The sequence below is a fragment of the Lithobates pipiens genome, unplaced genomic scaffold (genome assembly GCF_037356315.1).
Source record: "Lithobates pipiens isolate NorthernLeopardFrog02 unplaced genomic scaffold, aLitPip1_a1.2 Scaffold_16, whole genome shotgun sequence".
Taxonomy (NCBI): Eukaryota; Metazoa; Chordata; class Amphibia; order Anura; family Ranidae; genus Lithobates; species Lithobates pipiens.
The window spans coordinates 480,623,470-480,643,410 of NW_027507748.1; the positions used below are offsets into that span (position 1 = coordinate 480,623,470).

The 19,941-nt window shown below is 41.9% G+C and overlaps 1 protein-coding gene across 3 annotated transcripts in view; it reads left to right on the forward strand.

The window, feature by feature from the left end:
- UGGT2 (UDP-glucose glycoprotein glucosyltransferase 2) overlaps positions 1 to 19,941 on the forward strand; it is a 672,069-nt gene that overhangs the window by 421,280 nt on the left and 230,848 nt on the right. For 2 of the 3 annotated variants that reach the window (XM_077483028.1, XM_077483029.1), the window contains exons 23-24: positions 7,436 to 7,563; positions 18,732 to 18,830. In XM_077483028.1, coding sequence (XP_077339154.1) covers positions 7,436 to 7,563; positions 18,732 to 18,830 — 227 coding nt within the window. The remainder of the gene's footprint in view (positions 1 to 7,435; positions 7,564 to 18,731; positions 18,831 to 19,941) is intronic. The other variant, XM_077483030.1, reaches the window with a different exon arrangement.

Here is a 19,941-nt window from a genome sequence, read left to right on the forward strand (position 1 = left end):
CAAAATGGAATTGAGTCTATGATCAATTTCTAATTTAAACAGACTACATTGACAGTGTAATCGTTATGCTCTGAGGCAATTAGTGTTTTATGCAAATCCATGTATGCTTTGCATTAAGTATTTTTTATTTTGTAAATAAATTTTGTGAAAAATCTTTTTTAAAGAAACTTTTGTGTTATGCCTATAAAGTCCATCATTTTTAACAATTGTTCTGTCTAGTATGTGCAGGAGGTTCACCTTCCAGCAGGACAACAACCCTAAACATACAGCCAAAGCTACAATGGAATGGTTTAGATCAAAGCATATTCATGTGTTAGAATGGCCCAGTCAAAGTCCAAACCTAAATCAAATTGTGAATCGGTGGCAAGACTTTAAAATAGCTGTTCACAGATTTTTCCCATCCAATCTGACAGCGCTTGAGCTATTTTGCAAAGAAAAATGGGTAAAAATTTGCAAAGCTGGTAGAGACGTCCCCAAAAAGACTTGCAGCTATAATTGCAGAGAAAAGTGATTCTACAAAGTATTGACCTGGGGGGCTGAATACAAATGTATGCCACACTTTTTTTAGATATTTATTTGTAAATCATTTTGAAAAACATTGATCATTTTCCTTCCACTTCGCTTCTTGATCAAGGCAGTGGTCATCTTGGAAGTGTGATTTTGTTTATGTTGGAATACTGCCCTACAGCCCAGTCTCCAAAGGGAGGGGGATCATGCTCTGCTACAGTATGTCACAGTACATGTTGGCATTCATGGTTCCCTCAATGAACTGTAGCTCCCCAGTACTGGCAGCACTCATTCAGCCCCAGACCATGACATTCCCACCATCATGCTTGACTGTAGGCAAGACACACTTGTCTTTGTGCTCCTCACCCGGTTGCTGCCTCACACGCTTGACACTATCTGAACCAAATAAGTTAATTTGGTCTCATCAGACCACAGGACATGATTCCAGTAATCCATGTCCTTAGTCTGAAGCAAACTGTGGGCTTTCTTATGCATCAGCTTTCTGGGACGACAGTCATGCAGACCAATTTGATGCAATGTGCAGCATATGGTCTGAGCACTGACATGCTGACCTCCCACCATGTCAATCTCTGCAGCAATGCCGGAAGCACATGCACTCAACAACTTTGGTTGACCATGGCGAGGCCTGTTCTGAGTGGAACCTGTCCTGTTAAACTGCTGTATGGTCTTGGCCACAGTGCTGCAGCTCAGTTTCAGGGTCTTGTCAATCAGTTCTTTGCCATGAGGTGCCATGTTGAACTTCCAGTGACCAGTATGAGAGAGTGAGAGCAATAACACCAAATTTAACACACCTGCTCCCCATTCACACCTGAGACCTTGTAACACTAACGCGTTACGTGACACCCGGGAGGGAAAATGGCTAATCGTCCCAATTTGGACATTTTCACTTAGGGGTGTACTCACTTTTGTTACCAGCGGTTTAGACATTAATGGCTGTGTGTTGATTTATTTTGGAGTTACAGCAAAATTACACTGTTATACAAGCTGTACACTCACTTCTTTACATTGTAGCAAAGTGTAATTTCTTCAGTGTTGTCACATGAAAAGCTATATTAAAATATTTACAAAAATGTGAGGGGTGTACTCCACGTTTGTGAGATACTGTATATAATTTTATGTGGTAGACCAACACGAAGTGTTAAGGCACTTCATAATTTTCCTTCTACTTCACAATTACATTTACGTTTTTGGTTGTAACATGACAAAATTTGGAAAATTTCAAGGCACTGTAAAAGCAATGTTAAAACAGATGGTGTTCCTGCACCCTCTTAACCACATGCCTATGGGGCCATAGCCGAAAGACAGCTACATCGCGGTCGGCTTATTCTGGGCGGACGTCCATGGGATGTCCTCACTGAATCGCGCTCCCGTGTGCCCCCTGGAACATCCGTGACACATCACGGATCATGGTAAATGGCCACTGATGGCAGCTGTCAAATGACAGAGCATCACTTGTAATCAAACTGGCGTCATGTCATGACGCCGGTTCCTCCCTTCCCTCTCTGTATGGATCGGTACAGTGTGAGAGGAGAAAGGGAGAGATCTTTTGCAGCACTGTGGGCGCTACAGGTCCAGCCCACAGCGCTGCTCAGTGCCCATCTTCTGCCAGTACTATGCAATACTCTGCCAAAACTATGCAGTACTATGCAATACTCTGAAATACTTGCCAATATTCACCAATACTCTGCAATAAATTTTTATCAGAAACAAAGAATTATTTATTTATTTATTTTTACAGAATTTTCGGTCTTTTTTGATTTATAGCGCAAGAAATAAAAAAACCCAGCAGTGATTAAGTACCACCAAAAGAAAGCTCTATTTGTGTGAAAAAAAGGACAAACAATAGTAATTGTCATTCAACGTGTGAGAGCACCGAAAGCTGAAAATTGGTCTGGTTAGGAAGGGGGTTAAGCAATATTTAGACAGTATTGTACTGCAGGAAGTAGAATATTGCACTCAAAATGATGAGAAAAGGGCAATTAACAAAGGAAGGCAGACAGACCAATATAACCCTTAAGAATGTATTTTTTTCCTTCACAAGAACAGCAAAGAGAGCCAATGTTTCTGAGCACAGTTTCTTACACCATCAAAAGGCACTTGAAAACCTGACGGAAACACTGATGCCCTGTACACATGACCGTTTTCCCGTCGGAATAAACTCTAAAGGTCTTTCCGACAGAATTCTGCTGAAACTGTTTTGCGTACACACGGTCACACCAAAATCCGATTGTCAAGAACACAGTGACATACAGCACGTACGACGGGACTAGAAAAAGGAAGTTCAATAGCCACTGCGCCACCCTTTGGGCTCCTTCTGCTAATCTCGTGTTAGTAGAAGTTTGGTTAGAGATTAATCTTTTCAGACTCCAGCTTTTTCAGATCATTTTACCGCTGTTCAGGGTTTGTATCTGGTCTTCAGTGCGTGCAATCAGTTTGTATCTGTTTTTCAGTGTGCTCTTGTCCACTCTTTACTGATTTTCAGCTTGCTCTTTGCAGGCCTTGCTGTTCTTTAGTGCATTCTGTTAAGTTCACTCTGACCAGCTAAGCGTTTTGAATCCATGTTGCGGGTACATATCGTCATACAGTTCGTGCTCTGTGGGGGCTTGGTGTTGGGGTTTATACTTTAACCCAAGTCCAGTCCATGAACAGGGCGAGGAGGAGTTCATGGACCAAGAATTGGTTACTCCAGTGTGACCAATTCTCGCACATGCCTCTGCTGCGTGAGATCCGGGAGAATAATCCTGATGATTTCAGGAACTTTCTCCGGATGACGGACCCAGTTTTTCACCATCTGTTGGCTTTGCTCACCCCTTATATCAGCAGGTAGGATACCTGCATGATGCAAGCCATCACTCTGGAGCAGAGGCTAGTTGCCACCTTGCGGTACTTACAGGGGCTCCGATGTCCTGGGCTTTCCGACGGAAAAAGTCCAATAGAGCCCACACACGATCGCATTTTCCGACAATATAATCCGATCGGACCTTTTCCATCCTTATTTTCCGACCGTGTGTACAAGGCATTATTATGCTCCTTCTTATACACATTCCTCAAGATCACAATTTTATTTTCCAAGAACTGGATGGTTGCACCTGGGGCCCGAGTCTTCACAAATTCCAGAAGTTTCTCCAGCATTGACTTCCTAGCTTGTTTATTATAATATAAACTGTGTTTCACCTCCCACAAATTCTGCATCTCCCGGTACTTGTAAATGAAACCTGCCATAAATTCTGGGTCCTTAAAGTGATTCATATTTTCTGTAAAGACAATACACATGACAAAAACACTAATGTCAGCCTAAACTCTCATAATCTTATCCCAATATAGGCCTCAATCTTGAAGCAGTATAGGCCACTGATGTACCAAAGTTAAGATTTTACCTTTGTTAGAATGTTCGTCCTCAATCCTCAGCACAATGATCGTACATACAACACATGCGTGTTACGTTATATACACTGCACATGCGCCCGCCCGCCCCTGATGTTCTTTCTAGTGTATTCCCCGCCCTTTCTCTTCGGCGTGCAGTAGACGTGACAAGGCAGAGACACAGCAGGTGTCTGTTATTGATTGGAGTAACGAGAAGGAGGAAAGCCTGGAGGACGTCCCGATCCCGGAGGCGTCAATTTAAGGATACAAATATGTCCTTTCTTGAGATGGTGGAGATGGTGGACATCTTGAGGAGGAACGACGATAAGAATGGACCGTACACCAACCCAAATGCGAGGAAGGCCAAAATGATGGCAAAAGTTGTGAAGAGTCTGCACACAAATTTTGGGGTGCGCAACACCAGTTTAGGATAAAATCCGTCTGAAAAAATCTGATGGGTTTTGTTGTCGGAATGTCCCACCGTGTACAAGTCATAAGATCCAGAAATCACTCCAGTCGGGAGCATCAGCAGAGAATGTCCCTAGGCTGTGGTACTTCAACAAACTGCAGTTTCTGGATGACCGGACTGAAGCCAGGGAATCACTTTCGACCCTTCCCTGCAGCCTTCCCTCCACCCTTCCCTCAACCCCAGCAAAGGCTGACGAGGAACGACTTGGGCCTTCCATCCTGGAAGAATAGGATACGCCCAGCTGGAGCCAGGTATATTATTTTTAGACATATTTATTGACTTAATATTGATGTTAATGAGCTGTGATAATTGGTTACAAATTAATGACTTTATCCAAAAAATGATGTATGCATATCAATTGACAGTAGTGGCCAAAAATGTTTGTGACCAGCTTGAAAAATGCTGGAGTCAGAATAATAGTCTTTTCTATTTATTAACATTGAATTTGCAAGTCATGAGCTGAAAATTGTGTGTAATTAATGAAGCAAAAACGAAATCTATGTTCCTTTTTTATACACAGGATGAGCTCAGCCAGGAGGATGGCCATGCCCAGTGTCAGCCAGGAGGAGGCCGTGTCCAGTGTCAGCCAGGAGGTGAGCGGGCCCAGTACCCAGAACCTCACCCAATCCCAGGTGCCTCCCCTCTGCCTTACCACCAAAAGGCCCAGGAAGGGGACGATGATGGAGGAGGCAGCACTGGGCCTCATTAGTGAAGCAAGAGATGTCCTCAGGAGCCCCCCAATGCTGAAGAGGCCTATGACTGCTATCTAGCCACCAGGTTCCCAGAATTGGAGAAGGGCCAACGCCTCCTCTGTGAATTATTTTTGAGACCCTTCAGTAGGGGTTGAGGGGCCAGCTGACTGAGAACAACCACATATATGAGCAAGCCCATCCTCCTCCTCCTCCTCCTCCTCCTGCCACAAGTCCACCACCAGAGCCACAGCCTCCAAGGAAGGCTGCAGGGAAGTGTGGAGGGAAGGCTGCAGCGAAGAGAAGAAAGTGATGACCTGGGTTCAGTCTGGTCTGACAGAAAGAAGACACAGGCTGGTCTAGTACCATAGCCTGGGGACAGATATGTCATCTGCTGCTGGTCCTAATCTCTGGGATTCCTGAACCAGATTGGGCTCCAAATTATATGGACTCCTCAAGCTTCCAATTTGCTTTTCCTCTGCCTTCCTCTTTATTTTGTTACCCAGAATAAATGGATATTTTATTTTCAGAAAATACTTGCCTATGTGTTTTTCTACAAAAATGACAGTTTGTGATTAGGCAGGTACATTTCAAAAAGACAATGTCAAATAAACAAGGGACACCAACCTCGTTGAGGTTAATAACAAATACAAGATAATAATGTTAGGCTGCTTTCACACTGGGGTGGTATTCAAATAGCGCCTGTGTAGCGCCTGAAAAAAACCGGCCCCTTTCCCTCCAGTGTGAAAGCCGGAGGGCTTTCACACTGGAGCGATGCGCTGGGAGGACGGTGAAAAAAGTCCTGCTAGCCGCATCTTTGGAGCGGTGAGGGAGCGGTGTATTCACCGCTCCTATACCGCTCCTACCCATTGAAATCAATGGGACACCGCGGCAATACCGCCGGCAAAGCGCCGCTGCAGCGGCGCTTTGCGGGCGGGTTTAACCCTTTTTCGCCCGCTAGCGGGGGTTAAAACCACCCCGCTAGCGCCCGCAGACCTCCGCTAAAACGACGGTAAAGCGCCGCTAAAAATAGCGGCGCTTTACCGCCGACGCCGCTCCCGCCCCAGTGTGAAAGCAGCCTTATTGTGGTAACTTGACACACACAAAAAAAAAAAAAAAACATTATATGGAGATCACTAGAAAATAATGTTTAATCCTAAAAAAAAATCTTGATGAAATAAAAAAATAATGAAAGATGACTATAAAAAATAATTGTAAACGTTATTATGGAGATCGGGCTTTTAAATAATACAATATTATTCATGAGATCAGGATAAATAATGAAGAAATAAGTTTGTGAGAACTCTGTGTGAATATGAGCAGCAAAAAAACTTCATTCTTCTAGCATTAAAAAAATAAAAGAATGAGCTGCATTAAAAGATCACAGAATTAGCAGCGTGAGGAATGTGCTAGCTCCAATACAAATGCTAGTTTTACCACATGGAGCGCTTCTGTTTTGTACTTGCTTCAGAGCATGCAGCGTTTTTGGTCCATCGGAACAGCATAGAGACGAGCAGTTTTCCCGATATTTAGAATGAAAAGCTTATGTCTGACTTTTTCTGTTGGACATTCCGCTCGTGCACAGCACGCTTGTTTGGCTGCTATATCCAAAAAAGGTGGCTACTTCGATAAGTCAACAATTTATATTACATTTTGTAAAAGCAAACGATTCCATGATTTCTTTATTTCCAACTATTTATTTGTTCTATGCTTTATTTTATGAGTACATCTAGACATTAAACTGTATATATCTCAATAAATATATATATATATGTGCGTGTGTGTGTTTATATACAAAACGTTGTTTTTTTTTTTTCTTGGAATAAATCTACCATTTAGGCTCCATGCACACTGAAGCTGATAAACTGCAGTTTGTTGGAGTTTGGGCGTTTTTTGTAAAAGCCCATAAACTCCACTCTATGTTAGCCTATGTGTCCATGCACACATGGACGTTTTTCAGCTTTAATGAGCAGTGGAGTTTATGGGCTTTTTTCTGAACGCCAGAAATTCGCGTTCAAAGTGCCGTTTTTCAGCGGCAAAAAACGCTCATTAACGCTCATTAACGCTCGTTCATTAGTGTTCGGCATTCTATTTTTCAATGCATTGTGGGATTTTTGGAGTGTCCTCTGTGTATTTTTATAAAAAACGGCCATTAACGCTAACGCTGTAAAACGCTCATTAACGCTCATTAACGCTAGTATAAAACGCTGTTAAAAGCAGGTTTTTCAACCAGCGTTTTCTGCCAGCAATCTGGCGTCCAGAAATAGCTTTTTTGAGCTTCAGTGTGCATGGAGCCTAAGTATTTTAGATTAAGCTGCTACCCAGAATTGTATAATGCACTTGTTTTAGGTTATAATATCTTGTTTTTTTTTTTTTTTTTTTTTAGCTTTTAAGCAACATTACTTCAGAAGAGTTTCATGAAGAGGACTTTCATCTGCTGGAAAAGATCACTTACACTACTTCAGCAGAAAAGATTAAGAATCTTGTGAAAAAGATGACTGCTCCTTCAAAACGGTAAATATAAGCTTTTTTTTTTACATTCATGCCTTGAATCAAATCCTAAAATACTGTCATCAGTTAATAGGGATTTAACGAGAAACTGCAGGTAAACTGCCAAATATACATCTGCAATTCGTATATACACCCTGTGCAGGGGCGGACTGACCATTCGGTCACTCGGTCACGGACCGAGGGCCCGGCCACTAGGGGGGCCCCATCAGGGTTGTCATCCATAATAAAAACCAGGAACAGTATGTAAAAAATCTATGTTTTTTTTACTTCTGTCCCTGAAATGTCCCTTACCGACATTCTTTTAATGTAAAAATCCCGAGATTGTAGTTGCCCCGCCTCTCCACTGCCTCCTCAGCCAATGGGAAAACAGTGTACCCGCCCCCTTCTTCAGCGCGGCTTATTCGAGATATGAGCAGGAGATGTCGACAGCTGGAGGAGAGAAGAAGGAGGGGGAGGGCACAGCCTGCAGCCTGATAGAAGGTAAGCAACTGAGCTGAATATATTATTATGAGTGGTTTACCCTTGTCAGCAAGGGGGAGGGGGGAGGCTGTGTTTGCTCAAGCAGAGCTCTTCCTGTCTCTGAAGCAGTTAGATCGTTTGTCTGAGGAGAAGTGAACTGCTTCTGGAGGATGTGCTGAATGTCTTCCCCCCCCCCCCCCCCATCTGTGCTACACCTCCCTACTCATTACCTGCTTACCCGTACACAGGCACAGTCCCCTCACATGCATTCCCGTGTCTGTGAGCTGCTGGGGTACTACAAGTCCCAGCATGCCAGGAGATGGAGGCAGCAGTGTGTTCCATCAGACTTTTTATAGTGTGTGTATATACTGTGTGTATATATACTGTGCAGGCATGTGTCTGTGTCTATAGTGTGTGTGTGTGTGTGTGTATCTATATATACTGTGTGTGTGTGTATCTATATATACTTTGTGTGTATGTATATGTATGTATATATATATATATATATATATATATATATATATATATATATATATATATATATATATATATATATAGTGTGTGTGTATATATATATATATATACTGTGCACTTGTGTGTGTATATACTGTGCAGGCATGTGTCTGTGTCTATACTGTGTGCGTGTGTGTGTATACTGGGCACTAGTGTGTGTGTTTGTGTGTGTGTGTCTGTAAGTATACTGTGTCTGTGTGTTACTGTGCATGCGTGTAGGTATACTGTGCATGCATGTGTTTGTGTATATACTGTGCATCTGTGTGTACTGTGCATGCGTGTGTGTATACTGTATGATTCATGTGTGCTCACTGCCGCTCAACAGAATTTGATCCAACAATCCTGTGCCCGTGAAAAATGCCCTTGTTGCCATTCGGAACCATCTGATTGGTGCACTGCTGAGCTCAACCTCGGATCAGGCAGCAAGGCAGGTCTGGGTGCACACCTGTGCAGTGATAACATGGTGCACAGCTTTTATTCATATGCCCCACTGCCCGATCTGAGGCCAACCACTGCAGTTCACTATTCCGCTGACTCTACGACAGCACATGTGCAGTTCAGAGCCTGCAACATGTGGCTTTATTTTTTATTTTAAAGGCCTTGCCCACCAGCTGCCTACCTCACCAAGCACCAAGGTGCAAAGGTGTGTGTGTGTGTGTGTGTGTGTGTGTGTGTGTGTGTGTGTGTGTGTGTGTGTGTGTATATTCATGGAAGGTGGCACTCTGGGGGCTCTGCCGAAGGGGCATGTCAAAAGTGTCCAATCTGTCTGCCATAATGTCGCAGTCCCGCCGCCATTACTAGTAAAAGAAAAAAAATTATAATAAAAATGCCATAAATCTATCCCCTATTTTGTAGACGCTATAACTTTTGCGCAAACCAATCAATATACGTTTATCGTGATTTTTATTTTTTAACAAAAATATGTAGAAGAATACATATTGGCCTAAACTCTGGAAAAAAATGTGTTTATATCTATCCATCTCTCTATCTATCTTACTTTTTTTTTATAGTATAAAGTAAAAAATATTGCTTTTTAAAAAAAAGTGTCTGCCTTTTTTCGTTTATAGCGCAAAAACTAAAAATCCCACAAAAGAAAGCTCTATTTGTGGGAACTAAAGGACATCACTTTTGTTAGGGGAAATACCTCGCACGACTGCGCAATTGTCAGCTAAAGCGACACAGTGCCGAATCGCAAAAAGTGCTCTGGTCAGGGAGGGGGTAAATACTTCCGGGGCTGAAGTGGTTAAGACTCTCCCATTGACCATGCCCATTGTTCGCCATGGTTCACTATGCATGCCACAGATCATCATCTCCCTGGTAGGGGTCCCAGTGCAGTATTTTGCCCAGGGGACCATGATGTTAAGGTGGCACTGCCCATGAGAGGCTCGTGGTGCCTTTACTGGGTCACCAGCTCTAGGTCTCCTGCCACCCTGCATGTCGCCGAGCTTGGTGCCCCTCCTCTAAAAAAAAAAAAAAAAAAATGGCTGCCACGTGAATCAGGATCCAACAATCACGTGCACAGGATTGTTGGATCAAATTCTGTTGAGCGGCAGTGAGCACACATGAATCATACAGTATACACACACGCATGCACAGTACACACAGATGCACAGTATATACACAAACACATGCATGCACAGTATACCTACACGCATGCATCCATCTGTAAGCCTGGGGGCCCCATAATCTCTTATTGCCCGGGGGCCCCATAAGTTGTCAGTCCGCCCCTGACCCTGTGTTACCCAAATATTTGTATTGTTATTAGTTCTGTAATTTATGTATCATCACTGCACCCTGTAGCCAGGCTGGTAACAAAATATTTCCTCATTCTGCAATGCAGCTTCTCATGTCACCATTTTGCCTCTCGTTTGTTCATTTGACTAAGAATCTGTATCATGAGCTTTGCTCTTTGAACAGGAAACTGGGAAGCTTTAAAGTGTTACTAAACCCACAACAGTAAATTCAGTCTGTATATGCAGTTAAGCATGCTTGTTATACTCACTGTGGAACCTAAGGGGTTAATCCTCTGGGCGGTGTAAAAAGGCTGCTTTGTCCTTTCTTCTCTGATCCCTCTCCTTCTTTCACAGTCCCCAATCCATCTACTGATAGTACACAGCCTTGGATGCATGCTACACATGCTCAGTTTGGTGTGTATTACTAGAGAGTTTTTTTTATTTCTTGGGAGACTGCATGTGATTATTACAGGGCCAATCAGCACTGTCCAGACAGAGGGTCACAGGACAATCAGGGGAGAATGAAAACTACAATCTTTAAACCAGACACTTATAGAAATTACAAGGCTGTTATATACTACTGATGAGAAAAGGGCCCTGGGTTACACTTTTAAGGCTGATTTTGGAAAACTTTCAGTGCATTTTCTGGTTGTGCAGTGTGGTATATTTACATATATGTATGGTAGTTTGGATATATATATATATATATATGTGTATATATATATATCTTTGCTGTTTACATGAACATAGCTCCTGCATGCTCAAGCTAAATTCTGTAGTTCGGTTCATTGACACTTTTATTTTTTATTTTTTTTACTCCAACCCTTTGCAAGGTGCAGCTGGGCATCACATATATGGTTTCAGTTTACCCCAGCCCTGGTGTACCTTTTAACAGGGTTTATACGTCTGGAAGGACAGGAAGAACTGCCTGATCATGTGGCTGCTGTAATTGGCTGTCACAGATGGGACTGGCTCCCTATCATTCATTATTAGAGACTGGGAGCTGTCTAGGACAGCTTAGTCACTGTGCTTGAAGCAAGCGGCAAGTTCACTTTCAGAATAGAAACTTCTGCCACCCATGTTGGCGTATGTGCATCATGTAGGCGTTAAAGTGCACCTGCCCTGCACATTTGCATTACATGAGTAGCAAGAGGTTAAAGCAAAACTCTAGGAATTCTCTTTTTTTGGCAAAATTACATTGGCCCAGCTTGGTTCAATGTAAGTATCCATCTCTACAAACCAGAGGGCCGCTGGGGATGCTGAAAATCACTGTCGTAGTTCGCCTGACATACAGGGAATAGCCCCTTTGCCCACTGAACTCTGGGAGTTGCTCGCTCAGCACTGCTGGCTTTCAGAGAACGTCTTCAATTTTTATGAATTGATTATAAGGCGCTCTCTAATTGAATGAGCCAGAGAGGAAGGACAGGTGACATCATGATCACCACCTTGTCAAATCAGAGAAGACCTTGTAATCGTTGACATATAAATACTAGGCATTCTCTGAATGATGATGGTTCAGAGTGAGCACACACTATATTCAGCATGAAGAGGGGAAGCCAGTGGAGAAGCACCCAGAAGAGTGTTATTACTGTATGTAGCACGGACTACTACAGTGATTTTCAGCATCTCCAGCAGCCTTCCAGATATCAGATACCGGTACTTACATTGAACCAAGCTGGAACAATATAGGTTTGCAAAAAATAATTCTTGGAGTTCTGCCTTAAAGGGGTTGAAAAGGTAAAAATGTTTTCACCTTAATGCATTCTATGCATTAAGGTGAAAAGACATCTGACAGTGCCGGCCCCCCCAGCCGCCCCTCCATTCTCGAAAGTCCCGCGCTCGCCTCCAACATCCTCTTCGCCGCTCAGCCTGGCCGCTGATTGGCTAGAGTGGATGGATTGAAAGCAGAGCACCCATTGGCTCGCTCTGCTGTCAATCACATTCAATGACTCGGGACGCCAGGGGTGGGGCTGAGTGATGCAGTGAGCGGCTATAGCCACCTGGCTGTATCACGGGCGCGCGCCTGCAATTACTTCTCGCCATGCGAGGGGGCTCGCATGAATGTGAGAAGTACTTGCTGGGGGAAGCCGAGACAGCCGCTGAGGGACCCCAGAATACCAGGTTCGGGGCCACTCTGTGCAAAACGAGCTGTACAGTGGAGGCAAGTATAACGTTATTTAAAAAAATAAATCCCTTTACAACCACTTTAACCACTTGACCACTGGGCACTTAAACCCCCTTCCTAACCAGACCAATTTACAGCTTTCGGTGCTCTGATACTTTGAATGATAATTACTCAGTCATGCAACACTGTACCTATATGAATTTTTTGCCCCTTTTTTCAAACAAATAGGGCTTTCTTTTAGTGGTATTTAATCACTGCTGGGTTTTTCATTTTTTGCGCAATAAATCAAAAGACTGAAAATTCAGTAAAAAAATTAAGAAAATCTTTGTTTCTGTTAAAATTTATGGCAGAGTGTTGCACATTATGGGGAGTATTGACACAGAGCAGCGCTGTGGGCACTACACATCCAGCCCACAGCGCTGCTGCCATCTCTCCACCTCTCCCCTCTTACTGTACCAATCAGTACAGAGAGGGGAGTGAGGAACCGGTGTCATGACGTGATGCCAGTTTGTTTACATGTGATTGCTCTGTTATTTGATGGAGCGATCAGGTGGTAAACAGCCGCTATCAGTGATCCATGATGCACCGGGACGTCCACCCTGGAAAACACAACCACGCTGTAGCCGTCTTTCGGCTATGGCCCGGTCGGCAAGTGGTTAAAGTAGATTTAAACCCAATTATTGAACTCTCACATAAAATGTAGCAAGGTAATGTAATTTAAGAAGCAATTTGTAACCAAATTTGTAATCGAATACACACAGCTTCGATGATCCACCCAAGAAGGTCATTGTTTGAGTATTTACTGTTTTGGGGTAAAGACTTTTCTCCTAATTGGACTCCTGATTTGTCTCCATGTCACATGAGTTCCCAATAGAGATTACAGAGGCCAGGCCAATGGCACGTTCTGCTATTGTCACCATCATGTTCACATTAAAGGTTAAGGTAACCTTTCATAACATGTTACATGTTCATACCAGTATTCAGGGTGTAACATGTAATAAGGTTACTAAATCATCATCCCACTCACCCCCACCCGCTCCCCTGAACACCCATTGTGATAGCAGGTGGGGGATCCTCTCCCTACACCCACTCTAACAATTAAAAAAAAGTGCAGCTGTGCAGGACTTTGTCCCTGGGCCGCATCAATCGTTCAGGGTTGTGTGAATGAGAAATCTACAACTATTGTCAACCATTGTGGCTGACTGCTTGTAGTTCTCTATGAACTACGAGGGCACTGGTGAGCATTATAGTAGTCCATTGATTCTTCCTGTTATTTAGTAACTGCCTGCCTGTACGAGGTATGGGCAGACAGCTACACTGATAGTTTGCAGGAGCCTGACACTGCACCCACAATCTGCTGATTGCGGGTACAAAGCTTTACAGGCTCCTAATAAAAAAGTAATAGCTGCACATTTTTTTTTTTACCTGCAAAATTAATCTATTGCACTATTATTTTTAAAAGTTGAATTTAGCCTTTAAACAATGATGTGGTGCAACTTCTACCTGAGCAAGTTCATCCAAACAGAAAGATGCAAAGAGGTTGTATTAGACAATGTGTCAGAGTGGTAATGGAATGAAAAAGAAAGCTGTTATGTGATCAAATCTGCATATACGAGTGAAGATGATAGAAAAGAAAACATTTGTCAATATTAGGCCTCGTGCACACAGGCACTGCTATGTGCTGAGGTGTCAGTCACTTACTGGCATCTGGGAAGCCACCCATGTCATGTACAGCTGCCAATACAAGTCAATGATTGACCACGGCCACGTTCAGGTAAAAGCAATTGCTTTTGCATTGACATTTACCCTTGTCTGCATGTTTGTACAGCACTTCTTCCCAAATGTGCCACTTTCATGTTTGGGAAGTAGCACTGTTTTTATTTTTTGCGCTATAAACAAAAAAAGAGCGACAATTTCTAAAAAAAGCAATATTTTTGCTATAATAAATACATCACCAAAAAAAATATATAAACAAAACGAATTTCATAAAAAAAGAAAAAATTGCAATAAGTGTATATTGGTTGGTTTGCGCAAAAGTTATAGCATCTACAAAATAGGGAATAGATTTATGGAATTTTTATTATTCCTTTTATTAATAATTTTTATTATTAATTTTATTATGACGGCAGAATTTTCTATTCATTGGCAGTCGGCATGTGGTTAGTAATCAAATATAATGTGTATGTGAGTACTGCATACTGCAAGCATAACTCCTTTACATTAATGTTGGTATTCTCCAAAGTATATGTATGCGAGTTACATGAGCAGTCATGTTAGCCAGGAAATGTCCTAAAGGTGTTTTCCAGTTTCATTGATAAAGTGTATATCTGCTTAGAAGACTGTGTTTCTTATATCACAGTTAGGCCGCGTACACACGGGAGGACTGTTCGCCCAACTTTGTCCGCTAAACAGTGTTTCAGCAGACAGTCTGCTCGTGTGTGGGCCTTAGCGGACAGTTTCAGCGGACAATCTGACGAACAAAGTTTTTCGGAATTTCCGTAAGACAGTCCGCTGAAACTTGGTTTCAGCGGACAGTCCGCTCGTGTGTAGGCTTGTTCGACAAACTAAGTTTTGCACATGCTCAGAAAGGATTTACACGGCGAAGGTTGCATTGCAGTGTATTGGACGTCGTATTTCTCGTCCCGTCGTATGTGCCGTTCACGTCATCGCGCACGCTTTCAGCGGACTGTTCGTTCATCGTGTGTGGTCAAGTCCGTTCATGCAAATTTTGAGCGGACTGTTTGTCGGATTGTTTGACGAACAAAGTTGGGCGAACAGTCCGCCCGTGTGTACGTGGCCTTACATATGCCATTTGGCTTAGAAAGCAAAAATCTGCGCTCATTTCTCCTTGCAACTCGTAGCCCTGCTTAACAGCTTTTTTTATTCTAGCTACTAAGTAGGTCTTAGGCTAACCACCAAAGCTACATGTTTTTTTGTGTTTCTACTGTGATGAAGTTTAACTTCAAAGAGTTTTCAAGATTTGTATTCATCACTCTTAAAAAAAAAAAAAAAAGAAGCACAAGTGTAGACAAGTGTAGTGAAAGATTTGGGGGTACCTCTCAGCTCAAGTCAAACATCTAATTGATGATAGGGACGAAGTGGGCATAGGCTGAGGTTTCTCTTAACATATAATGCAGAACCCAAGTCCTTTACTTTAACCCTTAGGACAATGTTTAAATTTAGTTTACAACTAATAAAGGAAACAGTAATGCTGATCTCCATATTTGAAAGAACCAAGCTGATCCAAACCAACGATTTCCTTCACTAACAGATGCAGTGGCTGTGTGCCCTGTACAAACCATGTGTAATCTCAGCTACATATACTGTAATATACAGCCTTGTGTGCTGGTAACAAGGCATGAACTTCCTCTTTTGTTACTGGAACAAAATCAACTTGGGTTGAGCTTTGCTCAGCCATTCACAGGAAGATTTGTATTATAAGAATTAATACAAAGTTTCCTCTGATTTGCTGAGGCAGGGATCATGAAGTCATTCATTCACCACTCTCCCTCAGACAATCAGAGTAAGCTTTGTATTCATTCAGAAAGTACAAAATCTTCTGTGAATGGCTGAGCAGCCTGATCCAATTTTTTTTCCCAGGACTGGGATGGACTTTTCCCAGAAAAAGTCAGACGGCATCATTTCATTGGATATTCCGATCATGTGTGAGCTTCAGCTGACTCTTTTTTTTGAATATTCTGACGGAACTAGAAATAGAACATGTTTTAAATCATTCTGACAGAATCAATTCCTATCGGGAAAACCGTTCGTCTGTATGTTGTTCCAATGGACCAAAAACGACCAAGGGCGGCTATTGGCTACTGACTATTGAACTTCCTTTTTCTAGTCCTGTCGTATGTGTTGTACATCACCACTTTCTAAACAATTGGATTTTGGTGTGATCGTGTGTAGGCAAGTCCGTTTCAGCAGAATTCCGTCGGAAAAACCATCAGAGTTTATTCTGACAGAAAAAACGGTTGTGTGTACGCAACATTACATTCACAAAATATATTTTTAGAATGGGAACATAACAAATAAATATAAAGTAGTTGTTATCCCAATTTGGATGCAAAAATTTAAATACTCTTTAAGTTAACATTTCACTATAGAGCCATTCTAAATAATACCTAACATTTTAAATTTCACTGACAAGTAAAAAACAAATCACATTAATGCCATGCTAAGAAAGGTTGTGATATTGCATGCCTGTTGTAGTATCAAAGGCAATTATATTATATTATTGGTTGAAAAGGTATGGCTTTCTCTCACACAAAATGCGATGCTCTGTCTGTGATTCATAAATTGCTTTTTTATGTAGGAGTGTACGTTTGAAAACTGATTAAAAAGACCAAAACAATTCACACAGTCTTCAGACTCCAATTAGTATACCTGCAAAAATGTTCCAGCTTATGAAAGACCGTAGGATACTTGGTGGGAAAAAAGTCATTATGTGGAGAATGCAAAATACTATGAGCGAGAAGTTGGAATAAGAACACACAAGATGAGATTCGGCCAATTACAGAGGGTGATAAAGCAATCAAACATTCTGGCTGAATAAAAGAATAAAAATAGAATAAAACACATTGTGCGCCTACTTCTACATACTTAAAACTCAACTCCAGGAAACAAAAATGATCTCTTTCAGTAAGACTGTCCCACACTGCAAGTGTTAATTGCTTGTTTTGGTCTAGGGGATACAGAAAAGCAGAAATAACTTACCCAATCCTCCCTGCTGCTAGCCATGGGCCCTGCAGTATCTTCTCTGCTAGACTTCAACAGTCTAAGTACAGATGTTCCATACATCCACATGCAGACAGTCCTATAAATGTAATTCTGGATGCAGCAGCTGCACAGACATAGCCGCTGCTCCCAATTTGCCATCCATGTGGGTGAGTTTGGGGACACACCTGCACCCACCAGAATGTCTAATTGGGAGCAGCAGCTGTGTCTGTGCAATTACTATGACACAATTGGCACATGAATTCACAGAACATCTGTCAAGTAAGGGAAAAACCTAGGCCCTCACATGGTGGTTGTATACCCTAGTCATGGAATTTGCACTAAGCCCATATATCTGTAGTGTTTATCTCTCTCCAAAACTCTAAGTGTCATTTCTCTAAGGTACTTCGTTCCTATGTTACCTTCATAAGTGCCTTCTGAGAGGTTTTCCGACACATTAGATTACATGAGCTAAAATTTGTGTCGGAGAGGGAGATGAGCACACAGCTTGTCTATTCAAAATACAGCTCTGCATGTTCCTTTGTTCCTCTGCCTGTGTTGAGGGGGGTGTCCCTTTTCTCCAATCAGCTCTCAAACGGTGTCTCAGAGCTGTAACTACAGTTCTCCACTTCCTTCTCTGTACTACTCAAAGTTGCATAAGGATTGTATCACTTTGAAGGGTTGTAGAGAAGACTCTGGAGATAAACAACAAAAAGGAAAATGATACAAAGTGAATGAACAGTCAATGATGGTACTGATGGTACAGAGCTCTGCCTCACTCATGTGACTGTATTCTGATCATGTGACCAGAACATGTGGCTTGAGTTTGTTTGGCTTTTCTACATGTGCTGACACTGACGAGTATAACATTACAACATTACCTTTGAGCAAGATGAATTTTAAGCTTGATGACTTTTGATATTAGAGTTTGAGCCATCATTGATGACAATGCTGTGACATCCAAGGAGCTGAGTTACATCTTTTTGATCCACCTGAATCCTGGTATATGACCACTGGCAGTGGTGAATGCTCCATTTGACCGATCTGTTCAGTCAGGGGTCAATTCTTTAAGGTGAGCGGTTTGGCTGTCTGGTGGTGGGAGCACCTGTTTTCTGGTGATTAAGGATATCAGTATGCATTCTATCCACTGAGAAGAATGAAGGATTGTCGATCAGTACCATCATAGACTGGTCATTCACTTTGTATCGTTTCCTTTTTATGTTGTTGTTTATCTCGAGAGACTTTATATAGTACTAATAGGGGGGTTTGTTTCAGCGCTGCACTGCTCTGTTTATGATGTTTCTTTGAGGCTTTTGTTATATTTACCTTTAGTGTTCAGCTGCTCCGTTACCTATACTTTAAACAGAAAGTTTTTGTTTTGCGCTGACTGATTTTGCATTCAATATTGTAGAGAAGACTGCAGTTAAACAAGTAAAACCCATATAGGAGGATTTGTTTAATCTCTATCATCTGAGGCTATTCACTTCACTGGGTATATGTGAGTGTTTACATGCACTTTAAGTATGGCCGTGTGAATGAGGCCTTAAAAACTTTTGTCATTGTTACTCAACTGTTTCTTGTATTTGCACTGTGTTATAATGTCCCATTTTGATATTTTTTAGTAGTTCAAGTGATTTGATTATGAAGGTGGATTCTCTTCTCTCATCCATGTCCAAAGGAGAGTCAAGGCAAGACCTACAATTTGTGAAACAGAAACATAGGTAAGGGCTTTAAAATGTAATGTGTATAACTATATATAGACCATGCGCTGAAGAGTTCTGTATTTAAAGGAAAACATGTCTACCTTGGTGAAAGATATTGGGATTTTTGGTGTACTCTTTGCGGATTTATTTTGTGTGGTATAATATATGTGATATTGTACAATGACAGTATTTTCACATTTAATCCCGACTAATCATTTCAGGTTTTAATACATTCTCAGAGAAGTGTTTAAATGTTATGTGCAAGCAATATCCAAATGTAACTCCTAAAACTAAATCTTTTTCTCTAGAGTATTATTTTTGTTAACTTTGTTCCATTGAAAAAACACTTATTTCTAGCTGGGACATCACCAGTCTTGTAACGTGGTGTGCTTCCTAATTTTACCAACATGTGCAACCTGGAATCCTTTGCTCTGCTTCTAAATACAGTATCTCACAAAAGTCAGTACACCACTGACATTTTTTAAATATTTAATTATATCTTTTCATGTGGCAACACTAAAGAAATTACACTTTGCTACAATGTAAAGTAGTGAGTGTACAGCTTTTATGAGTGTAAATTTGCTGTCCCCTCAAAATAACTCAACACAGCCATTGATGTCTAAACCGCTGGCAACAAAAGTGAGTACACCCTAAGTGAAAATGTCCAAATTGGGTCCAATTAGCAATTTTACCTCCCGGTGTCATGTGACTCATTAGTGTTACAAGGTCTCAGGTGTGAATGGGGAGCAGGTGTGTTACATTTGGTGTTTTCGCTCTCACTTTCTCATAATGGTCACTGAAAGTTCAACATGGCACCTCATGGCAAAGAACTCTCTGAGGATCTCAAAAAAATAAAATAAAATTATTGCTCTAGATAAAGATGGCCTAGGCTATAAGAAGATTGCCAAGACCCTGAAACTGAGCTGCAGCATGGTGGCCAAGATCATACAGGGGTTTAACACCACATTCCATACAGAGCATGCCTCGCCATGGTCAACCAAAGAAGTTGAGTGCACGTGCTCAGCATCCTATCCAGAGGTTGTCTTTGGGAAAAAGACGTATGAGTGCTGCCAGGGGGTCAGCCTGTCGGTGATCAGACCATATGCTGCACACTGCATCAAATTGGTCT